Source organism: Clarias gariepinus, chromosome 22, assembly GCF_024256425.1.
Source record: "Clarias gariepinus isolate MV-2021 ecotype Netherlands chromosome 22, CGAR_prim_01v2, whole genome shotgun sequence".
NCBI lineage: Eukaryota > Metazoa > Chordata > Actinopteri > Siluriformes > Clariidae > Clarias > Clarias gariepinus.
The window spans coordinates 27,136,430-27,152,900 of NC_071121.1; the positions used below are offsets into that span (position 1 = coordinate 27,136,430).

General features: G+C 34.8%; 2 protein-coding genes across 2 annotated transcripts; both read left to right on the top strand.

Annotated features, from left to right (window-relative positions):
* Window positions 1–5,057: 5,057 nt before the first annotated feature.
* LOC128510869 (urokinase plasminogen activator surface receptor-like) lies at window positions 5,058–8,024 on the top strand. Its single transcript, XM_053483412.1, has 3 exons — window positions 5,058–5,178; window positions 5,428–5,541; window positions 7,810–8,024. The coding sequence occupies exons 1-3, from the start codon at window positions 5,058–5,060 to the stop codon at window positions 8,007–8,009; spliced, it is 435 nt and encodes a 144-aa protein (XP_053339387.1). The 3' UTR covers window positions 8,010–8,024.
* Window positions 8,025–11,902: 3,878 nt separating this feature from the next.
* Window positions 11,903–15,104, top strand: LOC128510870 (phospholipase A2 inhibitor and Ly6/PLAUR domain-containing protein-like). Its single transcript, XM_053483413.1, has 6 exons — window positions 11,903–11,951; window positions 12,714–12,824; window positions 12,916–13,062; window positions 14,272–14,370; window positions 14,495–14,542; window positions 14,732–15,104. Exons 1-6 carry the CDS (start codon window positions 11,903–11,905, stop codon window positions 14,929–14,931), a joined length of 654 nt encoding a protein of 217 aa, XP_053339388.1. The 3' UTR covers window positions 14,932–15,104.
* The last annotated feature ends 1,367 nt before the right edge of the window (window positions 15,105–16,471 follow it).

Sequence of the window (16,471 nt, forward strand, 5' to 3'; positions counted from 1 at the left end):
AACAAGCAAAGAAAACAACTAGGGAGATTTCTGTTGGGTTAAGACCTGTTGTTGTGGAATAATTTAGATTAGATTATAAAAAAATATCCCAAGCTTTGAACATCGTAAAGGGCACTGTCCATTCCATCATTCAAAAATGGAAAGAGTAGCACAACTGCAAACCTACCAAGACATGGCTATTAGGTTAACCTGACAGATTGGCCAGGACAGCCTTAATTAGAAAAGCAGTTAAGAGGCCCACGGTAACTCTGGAGGTGGGAGAATCTGTCTGTTTGTTCACTAATGTTCTCCAACAAATACCACTAAAATACATTTACATTTATAGTTGTAATGTGACACAAAATGTATAAAAAATTGAGGGGTATGAATACTTTTGCAAGGCATTGTAAAAAGTTTGCCAATGGTATAAAATGACCAGTTGAAATGAAAAAGTTTTATAGTGAAACAAGGACGTTTTTACACACAGTGTGAGGAGAACTTACAAAATTGGACTAAACAGTCACATGGCCATAGGTACAGTAGTTAGTTAGTGAGACTATAAAAATAGATTGCTAGAGAGGGAAAAGATTGGACTTTTGAGCAGTGCAAAAAGGTCCTGTGGACTGATGAGCTCAAATGCTTATTCCAGTGCGATAGACACATCAGGGTAAGAAGGGAAGCACATAAAGCAATGCACAAATCATGAATGGTGCCTTCTGTACCAGAGTCTGGAGGCAGTGTTATAATCTAGGGTTGCTTCAGGTGATCAAGTCAATTCTCCAAAGCATCCTGACCCAATCTCATTAAATGCCTTTGGGATGTCCTGGAGAAGACACAGGGTTTGACTCTACACCCATCAATACAAGATAAATGAAATGTTGGATAGAAATAAATGTTGCAACATTGAGTATGTTTGTCAAAACACTGTCATGGCCAATGTGAGCCATAATCAATAGTGGTCCAGCAAAATTGTGTTAAAAAGTGTGTTACATGAGTGTTTTTTATGTTAATGTGGTTTCTCTTAAGTTCCCTGTTTTGCTGCAGTGTGTCATCACTCTTCCCCAACCAGTGTAAACAAATCCTGACATTCGAGTAATAATGGCAAGAAAATCTTAGGTTAAGGTATATTTAAAAAAATATATTAATTTAATACAAAATGCCTATTATTATATGAAACTTAAAAAGTTATTTTTTTATCTGAGACAGAAACTTCTACTATTTATAATATAATAATTTAAGTTAATTTAAGGTAATTACATTTCAGAAAACATTTGGGGGTTTTAAAACTTAAATTTCTTATTTTTTTATTTTTTTATTTTTTTATTTATTTTTACTAAAAATTACTTGTAGTGTTACATAATAACATTATCATAATTTACTTCATTTTCAAAATGATTTTGATTTTTAATAAAGCAAAATTGAGTAATATGTACATATTACTCAATTTTATAATATTATAATATGAATTTTGAACAATCCACTAAGGAATACAGAAAAAAAATAAGTAAAAGAAATTTCAACATGCACTTTTAGTACAGTGAGTTTTTTTCTTTTTATGATCAGTAACCTAACCCTAGCCCAAAGAAAACATTTTAAATCTATATTCAAATAAAAAGTCAACATTTGATAAATACAACAAAAGAAAGAAAGAAAGAAAGAAAGAACACATGAAGTAAGTAAAATCAGGTAAAATCTGTCTTGTTGGGACATGCTATCTTTTTTTTTTTTTTTGATATATGACATTTTGAATGGTGGAAGTTTACAACAAGAGTGTCATGTGATTTGTCTCAACTTCCCAAAGGGCTTTACATATCAATTGCTGATACTTTCCCAAGTTTTAACATTGCAACATTTCTGTATGCAAATATTCTGAAATAAAAAGGGAAAACAGTTTTCTCATCATGTGAAGTTGGTCACACATACAAACAATGTATTTTAGTATTGATTATTACATACTTATATACAGTGGCTTGCAAAAGTATTCGGCCCCCTTGAACTTTTCCACATTTTGTCACATTACAGCCACAAACATGAATCAATTTTATTGGAATTCCACGTGAAAGACCAATATAAAGTGGTGTACACGTGAGAAGTGGAACAAAAAAACATCCTTCCCCATTCTTCTTTGCTAAACAGCTCCAGCTTAGTCAGATTAGATGGACAGCGTTTGTAAACAGCAGTTTTCAGATCTTGCCACAGATTTTCGATTGGATTTAGATCTGGTCTTTGACTGGGCCATTCTAACACATGGATATGTTTTGTTTGAAACCATTCCATTGCTGCCCTGGCTTTATGTTTAGGGTCGTTGTCCTGCTGGAAGGTGAACCTCCACCCCAGTCTCAAGTCTTTTGCAGACTCCAAGAGGTTTTCTTCCAAGATTGCCCTGTATTTGGCTCCATCCATCTTCCCATTAACTCTGACCAGCTTCCCTGTCCCTGCTGAAGAGAAGCACCCCCAGAGCATGATGCTGCCACCATATTTGACAGTGGGGATGGTGTGTTCAGAGTGATGTGCAGTGTTAGTTTTCCGCGACACATAGTGTTTTGCATTTTGGCCAAAAAGTTCCATTTTGGTCTCATCTGACCAGAGCACCTTCTTCCACATGTTTGCTGTGCCCCCCACATGGCTTGTGACAAACTGCAAACGGGACTTCTTATGGTTTTCTGTTAACAATGGCTTTCTTCTTGCCACTCTTCCGTAAAGGCCAACTTTGTGCAGTGCACGACTAATAGTTGTCCTATGGACAGATTCCCCCACCTGAGCTGTAGATCTCTGCAGCTCGTCCAGAGTCACCATGGGCCTCTTGGCTGCATTTCTGATCAGCGCTCTCCTTGTTTGGTCTGTGAGTTTAGGTGGACGGCCTTGTCTTGGTAGGTTTACAGTTGTGCCATACTCCTTCCATTTCTGAATGATCGCTTGAACAGTGCTCCGTGGGATGTTCAAGGCTTTGGAAATCTTTTTGTAGCCTAAGCCTGTTTTAAATTTCTCAATAACTTTATCCCTGACCTGTCTGATGTGTTCTTTGGACTTCATGGTGTTGTTGCGCCCAATATTCTCTTAGACAACCTCTGAGGCCATCACAGAGAAGCTGTATTTGTACTGACATTAGATTACACACAGGTGCACTCTATTTAGTCATTAGCACTCATCAGGAAATGTCTATGGGCAACTGACTGCACTCAGACCAAAAAGGGCTAAATAATTACGCACACCCCACTTTGTAGTTATTTATTTGTAAAAAATGTTTGGAACCATGTATGATTTTCGTTCCACTTCTTACGTGTACACCACTTTGTATTGGTCTTTCTTTAAAATTGATTCGTGTTTGTGGCTTCATTGTTATGTGACAAAATGTGGAAAAGTTCAAGGGGCCGAATACTTTTGCAAGCTACTGTATACTATAATATACTATATATATATATATATATATATATATATATATATATCCTGACAAAAGACATCAATCCAAGTTATATACCCCTATCTCACCTACCCGGTTTTCGCGCGGTGGCCATAAGTACGGTTTATCATGATTCACAGCGAGTTTTTGGCACTGTAAGTAATTTTTTTTTATCTTTTCTGCGCAAAAAATTCAACATGTTTCATTTTTTTGCCGGTCCTTGCGGAAGCTTGCGGCCCTTACAGAACTTACAGAGCGGAATGCCAGCGGAACGTCTGCGGGCAATCGCGGTGCCTCACGGTGCCTAACTCCGCATCTTACCGTGAGTCAAACCGCATAGGTGAGATAGGGCTAGTGGGAACAACAAAGGGTTGGCTCTAGGCTACGTTTATTTGCCCCAAAAAGTCTCTTATTATGCTCTGATTTTGAATTATTTAATTAGGACAGGAAGGTCAGATGTTGCTTAGACAAACGTCTTGTCTGACCACATCTTTAAGCCACAGGTCAGACAGACGCCGTAAGAAAACTGTTCTAGAGGACTGTTCGTTGCTTGTAGAAACCCAAACATGACTGAGCAAATAATTAGAAACTGGGTCAAGACAAAGAAATAGCATACTGTAGATACACACAAGCAGGTGTTTTTATGGTTGTTTTTATGACCAAAAAATTATAAAATTATGCTCATTTTAAGAGTTATACATTTTTGTGACATCATCCCCATATTCCGGTAGTAATCTAACCTTTATAAAAGTAACATTAACTTTTATTTTCCCTGACATACACTGAACATACACTGCCTTACTGAACATTTGAGTAAGGCAGCAGGCTTCAAAGCTTCTATATAGGCACTTTTTTTTTTTACCTATGCTGTGTTGCTGGAATATATTTGTGCTGCTTGGGTTTTTGGCATTTAAACCCTATCTGCACCAGGGTTGCTGTATCCTGGCTGACCTGAATTCTGACACCAGCTCCTAACTAGTATATGCCCAAAAAGTTTTTTCACTGTGCTGTAATGTACTTGTGACAAATAATTTAATTATAATTATTATTATTATTATTATTATTATTATTATGTGAAAAAAGCAAAGCTATTTTGAGGAAATCGAGAACCATAAAAAAAACTTTATATAATATAGTATATTACTTATGCCCAGCTCCACCCAATAAACCCAGCCCACTCTGAGTTAGTATAAAATTCCACACCTTATCATGTCATCTTTTACAATAAATCCAGCCGGCTTCATCTTTTTAATATCTTTCATCCAGCAACAATGAGTACACAATTTACACTGCTGATCATCTGCATGATTTCCTCAGGAGGTAGGCAAGCTTGCACTGCCATTAGTTAGCACAATTTGGTAAGTTATTCCTTGACATATCTCGAGTAACTGACTTTGTTTTGATTCTCATTTCTCTTTAGCATTGGCACTGAAGTGTTTTCCGTATATTTACAATAGCACAATTTACCGTTACACACCCACACAGTGTCCTTCTGCGTGTGCCACTACAACCACCTCTGTGGCCATCTGTAAGTATAAGAACACCTGTTAGATTGTTTTATTTGCTTTTCTGAATTAATATTTTTTAAGGATTTTCATTGGACAATCACTGAACTTTGGACTCTTTTTCAGATCTTGTAGGTGGTATAAGTAGTGTACCCTACACTGACAGGGAGTCAATGGTTTATTGTGGCTCACCATCCACATGCGTCAACTCAAGCATAAATATTGGTTTGGTTAAAATCGCCAATAATACCAGATGCTGCAGTAATGACCTCTGCAACAACTACACTCTGCCAAGTAAAGCTAAGCACTTTTTGTGTATTCAATTAAATATTGAATTTTGCATAAATAAAGGAATAATTTATATATAAAAAGTTTGTAAAAGAAACAAGTGATCATCAGATTTTATTTAGTCTTGCATATTTCTTATTATGCTCAGTAATGCAAAAGTAAAGATATAAAGGAAAGATTTGTCTATTTATAATTTTGGCTTTATACATTTGAAAAATGTTATTTATTTTTTAAAACTTTTATTTCCTAATGAAGTTATGCCAACCCAGTCCGTCAATGGGAGAAGCTGTTACACCTGTGATTTGTCTGATGACTGCTCTAAAAAACTGTATTGTGAGGGACAAGAAGATCGCTGCATCACTGCTACAGGTAAAAAAAAAAAAAAAAGAATAATAACTAAACTAAACTCATCTGCTAATTTAATAATCTAAAATAATCTGCATAAAAAATATTAGAACATTTCTATTAAGCGGAATGTTTTAGTAGCCTCTGTTTTAGTGTTCCTTTAAGTAGTTTAAGTTACAAGTGTATTTTATTTTATTCATATAGTCATTTTATTAATAACATTCTATAAAAAAAGAAAGAAAAATATTGAGGCTGGTGTAACTAATGATTATTTTTGGGTAAAAAAATACAGCTGTAATCCAAATGTGTCAATAGTGTCATTAAATGTTATCATTAAAGATAAAGGTGTAACTAGAATGATATCTAAATTACCCCCAAATTACCCACACATTGACCCACACACTGCCCCAGTCCTATAGCAATCACAATCTGGCTCTTTAAAAAGTCACACAAATCTTAACGCTTGCCCATATTTTTTTTTTTTTTTTTGCTTCCAACATAAAAAGGTTCACTTGCTGCCTAATATATCCCAACCACTTCCAGTCCCCACTGTAATGAGATATAAAAAAAAATAATTTACTGTAAGAAATAGACAATTGGGTCAGAGCAACTCCAAAAATCCAGATCTTATGGAATGTTGCCATGCTGCAATGGTTAGGACGTACCAAAATGATCCAAGAAAGGTTAACTGACCCATGTAATCTGATTAATTAGAAGTGCTAGAGTAAATCAAATGGATAAAATGGGTAATTCTGGTTGTGATAAAAAGGTGTCAGAATACAGTGCACCACTGTTATGATGGCAAAAGGGGGAAACAATGTTATGGTTGATAGGTGTATATTGCCGTTACTTTTTGCGGGTAATTTATGGTGGCAAGGGTTCCTACTCATTATTAAAATAGAATTCAAATAAAAATTTCTTCTGGGATTAATAGTTAAAATTATAAAAAGTTAAAAGTATTCTATTTTAGGTGAATGGTCATATTGTTATGGCTGATGTGTAGATAAATGGGGACTCACCTGACACTGATAAAAACTGCAACTTCTAGTGGTGTGTATAATATGCTATGAAATATTTTTTTTTCCTAAGTTTTGAAGCGCTTGGCATGTAAACAAAAATAAACAAATAAAATAAAATGAATAATGGATTACAAGTAATTAATCACAAGTAAGTAAACAATTAAACAATTGTGAAATATTTGCTACCGTATTGCAGAATTTGTACTTGGTTTCAAAGCAAACTAAAAAAAAAGTGCTAACAAATTATATCACTCACCTGAAGCACCACCAATTTCCGCTAAAGCACTTCCTTTTATTAAATTATAGGAAAAAATAATATAAAACTTATCTTTTTTTTTCTGATTTTGTGTAAAAAAAAATAACAGGAATAAACAGGAACTAATTTTTTAAAAAGAGAACTGAAGAAATGTCAAACCACAGCAACCACATTAAACGTAATCTAAGGCTACGTTTACACTGTCAGGTAAATTGCTCATGTGTGACACATATCGGATATGTTCTATGCCCGTGTAAACAGGAAAAAACGCATGCAATTTGGTATTTCGAGATCGGTTTCAGGCCTACTTCATATGTGGAAATAAATCAGATATAAATCAGATATGTGCTCATGTGATTGTCGTGTAAACAGACAGATCGGATTTCCTGAGGCATTGTGTTCTGTACGTCATTAAAACTGCAACTTCTTCGCGGTTTAATGACGTAATGTTATTCTCTGGTGGAAGCGTGTGTGGAATAATAACATCGCAGGTAACATGGAAAAGGAAAAGCACCCAGCCACCCCTTTTTTTATTGCTTATTAGGGCTAAATAAAATTAAGAAATCAGTATTTGGTGAATAAAGCATATGCACAGGCTGCAATTATCCCGTTTTTTTGTCCTCCTCCGTTTTAAAACCATGGTGACGTTTCGCGAACTTTGCATATATCGCAGAGCGTCAAGCATACTTCACCTTCGTCTATCTTGGCTAGTGTGTAGCGTAAGAACCTCCCTTTAAGTATGCGCGAGGTTTCAGATGGCATGGCAAGTGTAAACACGTGTATCGGATATGAGTCCTAGTTGAAAGAACGTGTAAACAGACAGTCAAAAAAATCAGATATAGGCAATAAATCAGAATTAGGCATCGAGACCTGCAGTGTAAACATAGCCTAAGTTTATTTTTTTTTGGGGGGGAGGGGGGGGGACGGGGGGGTTGATGGAACGAGTGCATATGTGCAGAGTGAACATTGTTACCATAATTAATAAGAGTTTTTTTCCTTTGTCTTTTTCTGTTCTAGTTGCTCAAGGATCCAACGTAATGACCCTGAAAGGATGCACAACCAGCAACAAGTGTAATACGACTTTACTAAGAGCACAGGGACTCATATTGACAGATGTGGAGTGTTGTCAGGGAAACATGTGTAACAATGCTGAGAGATTCACACTGAGTTTCCTCCTGATATTCATCCCGCTGCTCTCCTTCATCCTCTTCTACTGAAAAATGTCAGTCAGTCTGGGAAATCTTTTTTTTATTTAGCTATTAAGGTTAAAGATTCAAGTTTTTTTTTTTTTTTTTTGGTTAATGCCACCGTATGTGCAGACATACAGAGGAATCGAAATACAGTTTTCCTTCTCTCTCATCAAAAAAATTATAACGATAACTACAAGCTTTCTTTTCTCCTTTGCATCTTTTTCGCAGTTTTCTATTTAAAACCAGTGATTGTTGATGTTATTGAATGAATGTACTATACAGTATCATGGATTACACTTCTGTTTGGAAATCACTAATGAAGTTTGTTTCTTGCTCAGACATTAGAATATTCTAATGAATTCAAGGAAATAAACTGATTGGAGACTTATGTGGTTATTCATCTCTTCATCTTTTTCATTTAAATGTCTTGCCTCAAGATTGCAGAAAAACCCATAACACATTGATGCATAATTTTCAAGACAATATATTTTAATGAAAACTGAATTTAAAAATTATTTCTAACTTAGTAGATTGTGCAGACTCTTCTATCAGCATTGTGCAGATTTTAATTTAGCTTCTATAAATTTGTAAACATTTTTAAAAAAAAAAATTAATAGATTTTAACAAACTGAGGTTACTTTTACAAAAGCCTCACAACATTGTAAAATTTTACTTCCATTTAAGATGATCATAATTTTGTAGTCCATATTCTAATAGTCATGACGAATGGATGGTTCATTATAAATAATAATAATAATACTAATAATAATAATAATAATAATCCAAAATAATTCAGATAGGGAAAACATATGGAAATAAATAAATCATGTGGAAAACATAATTACTACATATTTAAATCGAACATCGGAAAATATTTGTGTGTGTGTGTGTGTGTGTGTGTGTGATCTAATGAGGCTATTACCTAGCTGTAACAGGTCAAAATAAACATTAATGGAGAATTCAAATTTAAATAGTAATGAACAGTGGAAGTGGTCAGGTAAATCTTTTTTTTTTTTTTTTTTTTTTGTTCTAAAATAATAATAATAAAAAAGTATATATTATTAGGCGGAATGATGGTGTAGTGGTTAGCCCTGTCGCATTGCACCTACAGGGTCCGGGTTTGATTCCCGTCCAGGTTCGATTTCCGTCTCTGTGTGCTTGGAGTATGCATGTTCTCCCTGTGCTTGGTGGGTTTCCTCCCATGGTCCAATGACATGCAGATTAGACTAATTGGCGTTCCCAAATTGCCCTTAGTGTGTGTGTATGTGTGTGTGAGAGTGTGTGTGTGTGTGTGTGTGTGTGTGTGTGTGTGTGTGCGTGTGTGTGTGTGCGTGTGTGTGCCATGTGATTGATTGGCACCCTGTCCAGGGTGTACCGCGCCTCGTGCCATAAGCCTTCTGGGATAGGCTCCAGGTCCCCACGACCCTAAATACAGGATAAAGCGGTATAGAAGATGAGTAAGTGAGTGAGTGAGTGAGTATTATTAATGAAAACATGTTGTAATTGATTTTCTGTTGTTGTTGTTTTTGTTGTTGTTGTTATCTAAGTTAATTCATTCTTTTACTAAACTTATTCAGTCTTATTTGTCTCCACTATAATACAGTTGGTTGCTCTGTGATTGAAGTGATGGAGGTGAAGGTCATCAGAGGTCATGCTCATTATATCAGCTTGGTATCACTGATAAACAGTTTCAACAAAGTTAAGAGGAGAGTGGGAAACATGTACTGTAGTTAGAAAAGTGTAACAACACACGAGGTTAGTAATTCTTTACTTTGACAAACCTTTTACAGTAATTTCACCTATAATTGTTTGTGCATTTTATTTATGTGAAGGTAAATTTCAATACATTATGTTCTGAAGCTGCACATAGAAGTTTCTATAAACATATTTGGCTTTATGTTGGGAAGGAATCCTTTTCTGAAAAATTAAAGGCATGTGGCCTACAATAAAAAAAAAATCAACAATGTGAAAATAAAATTACTGAAGATGAAACATGAAAATACAGTGGAACCTTGGATTGCGAGTAACTCGGTTTGCGAGTGTTCCACAAGACAAGCAAAGATTTTTAATGAATTTTGACTTGAAAAAAAAAACAAGTCTTGGTTTACGAGTACCTAGTATCATGTATCACGCATGCGTTTCTTGTTTTGATGACAAGTGTCACGTGATCACAACTGATCCAACAGTTTTTCTGTTGGAATTGCTGAGGAATTGTGGGTAATCATTTCCCCTGCTGGGTCTTAGTGCATGTCTCTTACTGGTATAATCAACATCCGTATATGCGTGTACTGTATAATATAACACTGTGACCACGTGTGTGCCCGTAAAACATCTTATATTTTGTGTACAGCGCGCGTGTACTGTTTCTTATAACACACGTGTGCGTTTGTAAAGCAAAAGCAAGTCTCATTAAAGAGATTAAAAATCCATTTTCTTTCTCCCTCTCCGTATCAGCCTGCACTTTGTGAGTTTTTCACACACACACACACACACACACACACACACACACACACACACACTCTCTCTCTCTCTCTCTCTCTCTCTCTCTCTCTCTCTTTCTCTTTCTCTTTGCTTTACACAGAAACACTGCTCTGTCACGATTTTTAAAAAATAAAGTGCGGGTTAATTTGTTTTATTTTTACTGATTCTGTTAGTATTCGCTCACGCGACTGTCATTATGTTCCTTGTGTGTGTGTGTGTGTGTGTGTGTGTGTGTGTGTGTGTGTAAAAAACTCAAATAAGAGAGAAAGACTGTGTAAGACGAGAAGAGGGGAGGGTCTGATTCCTCCTTATTTCTTATGAGAAAATCCACTTTGGTTTATGGGTGTTTTAAAATACGAGCCCGCTTCTGGAAAGAATTATGTTCGTATTCCAAGGTTCCACTGTAGTTGAATCACAAAGAAACATCACTAAAATTCACATGTGGAAAAAAAAAAAAAACAAATTAAAAAAAAAAAAAAAAAAACATGTTGGAACAATTTTTTTTTTAATTGTAAAAATGTAAAAATCAAATTATATGAAAAAAATTATATAAAGTTTGTGTAAGGGTGTGTTTGCCCATTACAGCATTATCGTATCTACAGTACATGATAGTGTGTGTGTGTGTGTGTGTGTGTGTGTGTGTGTGTGCGCGCACGTGTGTTTGGTGTGTGTGTCAGTACATACAGTAGTAAGGGATCAATGCATTCAGGTCTTTCATTTGCTGGTATTTTAACAAATCCATAAAAAAAACGAAACACAGTTTGCCATTAAACAAACAGAGCTATTTAACAGATGTGTTGTCAGGTGCACTAAGCGTGAGAAATCAAGCCTGTTGTCACTTCGATACGAGTTTTATATCTTAATCTTTAACTCCACATACAGGAAAGACATGAAAGGTCACACAGAGAGGTGTGTCCATTTGCATAGTATTAGTAAAAAGAATAAATAAAGAAAAATGTTTTGGAGCATCAAATAAAAGCAGTAAACTTTGTAAATATTTTATATTTTACAGGTACACCACACAACATCTTTACGCAATTTTTTTTTTTTTCCCTTTAAAATAGTTCAAATACATATAAGACTTCTGATATAACATTTAAAAAATCTTTTTAACTGATTTATTGTGTCGATTGCTTTTTAATTTTAGAAAATAATTTTAAACAAATGTTTTACAAATTTGAGAGCATTTAAAGCACAATAAGAAGATACAAAAATCTGTACAAGTTTACTGCCTATTTTCTTAAACTATTTGCATTACTTGTGTTTGCTTAAGTTTTAATTGAATCATTAAAAACATGATGTAAAGGCAAACATTTAAAATGATAACATTGCTAAAGAAGCTGAAGACTGAAGCAGAAGGCCACACCTTCTTTAACATGTTCATATTAAATCTAATCTTCTACCTCCAGCATTTCATCAGGTCCTTGACTCCTTCAGCAATGGAGCTTTTGGTGACTCTGATATCCAGCTGCCTGCTTTTCTCTGCAGGTACACACTGATACATTCATTTTATTTAGCTGTAATAAGTTGTGCTGCCAATTGGTCGAGGTTCTACTGTAAACCTGGGCTCGTAGCTAATAGGTTAATCATAGTGTAATCAGGATTGTTTGGAAACAAGATATTTAGTGATGCATCCTTTTTACAGTATATTTACAGTTAGGCATTTGGCAGAAGCTCTTATTCAGAGAAACTTACAAACGTGCTTTTAAGTTTTCATCATTGGTTAGATACTTAAACTGGGTTATTAGGTTACTACCTACCATCTGTCAAACACTGTTGGGAGTGTGTGGTATTTTGTTTGTTTGTTTGTTTGTTATTTTGTGTGTGTGTGTGTGTGTGTGTGTGTGTGTGTGTGTGTGTGTGTGTGTGTGTGTGTGTACATACACTATTAATAGGAAATCAACGTTGCTGAAGTTACTTATACTGAACATTCTAATTACTATTCTAATTATGTTTTATCATCAACACATTAGTTTTTACATTATATTTACATTTAATGTTGTGAAATGTCTGTTAAACAATAGTTTTAATATAGTGTATAATCACAGACATTTGAAAAATTAAATAAAAAAAAAAAAGACTATTTAATATCAAGTGAACATCCTGGAATGTTGTTCAGGGTAAAAACATGAGTCATAGTTTAACATTTTGTTTGGTTGCTGCTGTATATGTATGTTTATTGATAAGCATTTTTTTAATCAAAGTGTAAACAGTGTAACTGTATTGTTTTGTTGGTTCGGTGTCCTCTAGTGCTGGCGCTGCAGTGTTATCAGTGTATACCCGATACATCAGGAAGTTGTAAAAGTACAGTGATGTATTGTCCAGATCAGTGCGGCAGCATGACCACCACATGGGACACGAGTAAGAAAAAAAATCACCACAAAGAAAGTATTTCAACTTATCTAGAGTCTCCATAAGAAACGTATGATCTTGATTAAACTGTTTTCCGCAGATGGTGTGCTTTCAAACATCAGTGTAAAGTCGTGCCTGACCACTATGCAGTGCGTCAATGGCAGTATACATGTGAAGAATCAACTTACAGTTAACATCAATACAAAGTGCTGCACTACTGACCTCTGCAACAACGAAACAATGCCAGGTACAAATAAAAGATTGGAACACCAAAAATATAATTTTGTAGTTTTTACTGTAGCCATGGAGCATCGACTGTACACGTCCCCATGAAGGACATTTTACTTCAGAAATAATTCAATAAAGTACAACACAGTTTGCATGAACAAACTTGATATTTAAAGTTGTGCTATTGTTAGAGCTGCTGTATAAGAAAACTAATCCTTTAACACCTTCTGACCAATCAAAATTAAACAAAACAATTCTCCTAAGTACATTGTTAATTGATATTTAAAAATTCCTGGCTTGTGGAACTATTTACAGTACAACAGGATATCACTGTTGCATAGAAGGTTCTCACAGAGGAGAAGTCAAGGAAATCTTTTTAAGAGTGTAGACAAATAAACGTTTTTTGTTTTTTCAATTTCAGTTCAATAGTGGAATTAAAAATCTTGACAATTTTTAATTATATTTATTAAATACACTTATGTGTAGTGTTTAATGATTCATCAGGCAAAAAACATTAAATATTATATAAATAAATATTAGCAAAAAAGTGCTAATAAATATTGTGGGGTAAAAAAAATGCCAAAAAATTTAATGTCTTGGAAAAAAAGTGTTTTATTTATTTGAATTTCTTAATATGTTATTGAGTGCGAGGTGGTGTAGTGGTTAGCACTGTCGCCTTGCACCTCCAGGGTCCGGGTTCGATTCCCAGCCAGGCTTGATTCCCGTCTCTGTGTGCATAGAGTTTGTTCTCCCCGTGCTTGGTGGGTTTCCTCCAGGTACCCCGGTTTCTTGCAAAGATATGCAGGTTAGGCTAATTGGCGTTCCCAAATTGTGTGTGAGTGTGTGTATGTGTGTGTGCCCTGTGATGAATTGGCACCCTGTCCAGGGTGTACCCTGCCTCATGCCCTAAGTCTCCTGGGATAGGCTCCAGGCCCCCCGCGACCCTGAATACAGGATAAAGCGATATAGAAGATGTGTGAGTGAGTGATTGAGTTATTGAGTGCCATATAAAGGCTTAAATCCATACAGATTGTAGCATGGTACAGATATGTGTATAAACTGATTGACTAGTGTTTAAAAGATAATAATAATTATCAATAATTTCTATGAAATATACCTACAATTTCTTTTTTACCTTTTAAATAAAAAATTTTTAAATCAAAAATATCACAGGAATAAGATGTCTTACTAAAAATGTTTTAACCTATTTGTTGCACTGTGTGTTAAGCTCTAATGAATGAGACTGCCAATGGACAGAAGTGTTACACCTGTGCTGGACGGAACTGTACCTTTGACTGTCAGGGAGGTCACTGCATCAAAACATTAGGTTGGAAATTACACACATTATTATTCTATTATATACCATAAAATAACCATTCCTGCGTTTGTTTTATTATTATTATTATTTGGTATTCAGTACATGTTAATGTTAATCTGCTGTTTTCTCACAGAAACTGTGGACTGTTTAGGAAATGAAGATCGCTGCATTAATATAACAGGTACAGCTTATATAAAATACAAACAAAACCCATCCCTCTAATATTCTTTCAGGTACAAAATTAATAACTGTGTTTTTATGCAAAATCATTTTATCTGCTTTCTGTTACATTTAAAGTTTGTGAAATGAGTTACTTACTATGAAGATTTTTCTTTTTGCTCTCTCTCTCTCTCTCTCTCTCTGTGCCCAGCTACTGCACTTGGCATTACAACATCTCTGGAAGGATGTGCAACCAAAAGTGCTTGTGACTTGGTTGCAGTCCAGGCAATGATCGGAATCGGTACAGATGTAAAGTGTTGTCAGGGAAACCTGTGTAATGAAGCTGAGAGCTTTAACCTCAGTTTCCTCCTCATGCTCGTCCCTTTGCTCTTCTCTGTTATATTTTACTGAGACTAATCTCTCTTCCTGTATTATTATAAAGAATTCATGATGATACTTTGAGTTTATGATGAGTCAGTAATTTGGTAGTCTATTGTCAAAATTAAACTCTGTACTGAATTTAATTAGAAAAGCATTTTTAGTTCTTATTCTTTTAATGAAATGCAAATAAAAGGTGAATTTGATGTTAAATGTGTTTCCTCCACAAATGTATATATATATATATATATATATATATATATAGAGAGAGAGAGAGAGAGAGAGAGAGAGAGAGAGAGACATTAAAGGTCACTGCTTCAGTTATTGCCTCGCCAAACATAAAAACTACTTGAATTGTCCCAAGAACTGTCCAATTATATTACCACCCAGGGAGGATATGGCTGAATTATCAACTTCATGAAAGAAGTATGGTCCAAAACAAAATCATGAATGACCATTACTGGAGATCATTTGAATGCTTGGTGAAGGTGACTTAGCGATGGAAAACGGTCATGTGACCTAATAAGTCCAGATTGAGGTTCAAAGGCACTTTAAAAGTTTTCTTTGGAAAGACTTTGGAATCTTAGACAAACACTATGAATATTTGTGTATCCCACGGCTCATACTGTATCTTAATTCTGAGATATGGTCTTATCATGTTTGAGTTGGTAGTTTGGCTCAGCAGCACAGCAGTTTTTAAGCAAGATTAAAGATTAAGGGGTAAATAAATGCATCACAGCAAAAAAACATTATATTGTGTTTGTCATGTAAAATTTATTATTATTATTATTATTATTATTATTATTATTATTTAATGATTGCCAATGAATTCATTGGTATCATGAGAGTTTTCAGCTCAGCTAGAATTTTATACAATACTACTACTACTAAAATCAACTAATAATAATAATAATAATAATAGTAGTAGTAGTAGTAGTGGCAATAACAACAACATTTGGACAAATTAATAGAGCATTCGTTAAAGTAGCAAGTACCAGCATGCTTTACAGTGTTGGGTTTCTACCAAATATACAATAGTGCTTTGTTGGCATGTGGTGGCATCACACCAGAGAACTTTTCACATTTGTTCAGGCTGCATCATCTTTGCTGGCACACTCCAAGACAATTTTCAGGAAAAAATAAATAAAAAATCCTAGACATATTTTGACTTTTTCAGTTTCGGCATGTTTTGTAACAAATCCTGGATTTTCCAGAAACTGGTGTATTTATACTGAGAGTTTATGACTCATTCAAACAACTCATTTCAGCTAATTACGAGACATCATAAGGCAACAGTGCTAATTTATCTACAGTGCATTTACTTCTCACCATTTTTAAACCATAAATTATTTTGAACCTGAGGCCTTTCCACCCACTTAAAATCCATAAAATATTCTATTTTTTGTAGATGTATGAAATTCAGTTCCAGGTTTAAGTAAAGTGTGGAAATGTTAAAGGAGATGAATACTTTGTTCGCTAAAGTATATGAAGGATATTCAGTTATTTATTTTTACATTGATTCCCTCTGGTGAAAAAAACAGTTCTCTCTCTCTCTCTCTCTCTCGTTCTCTGT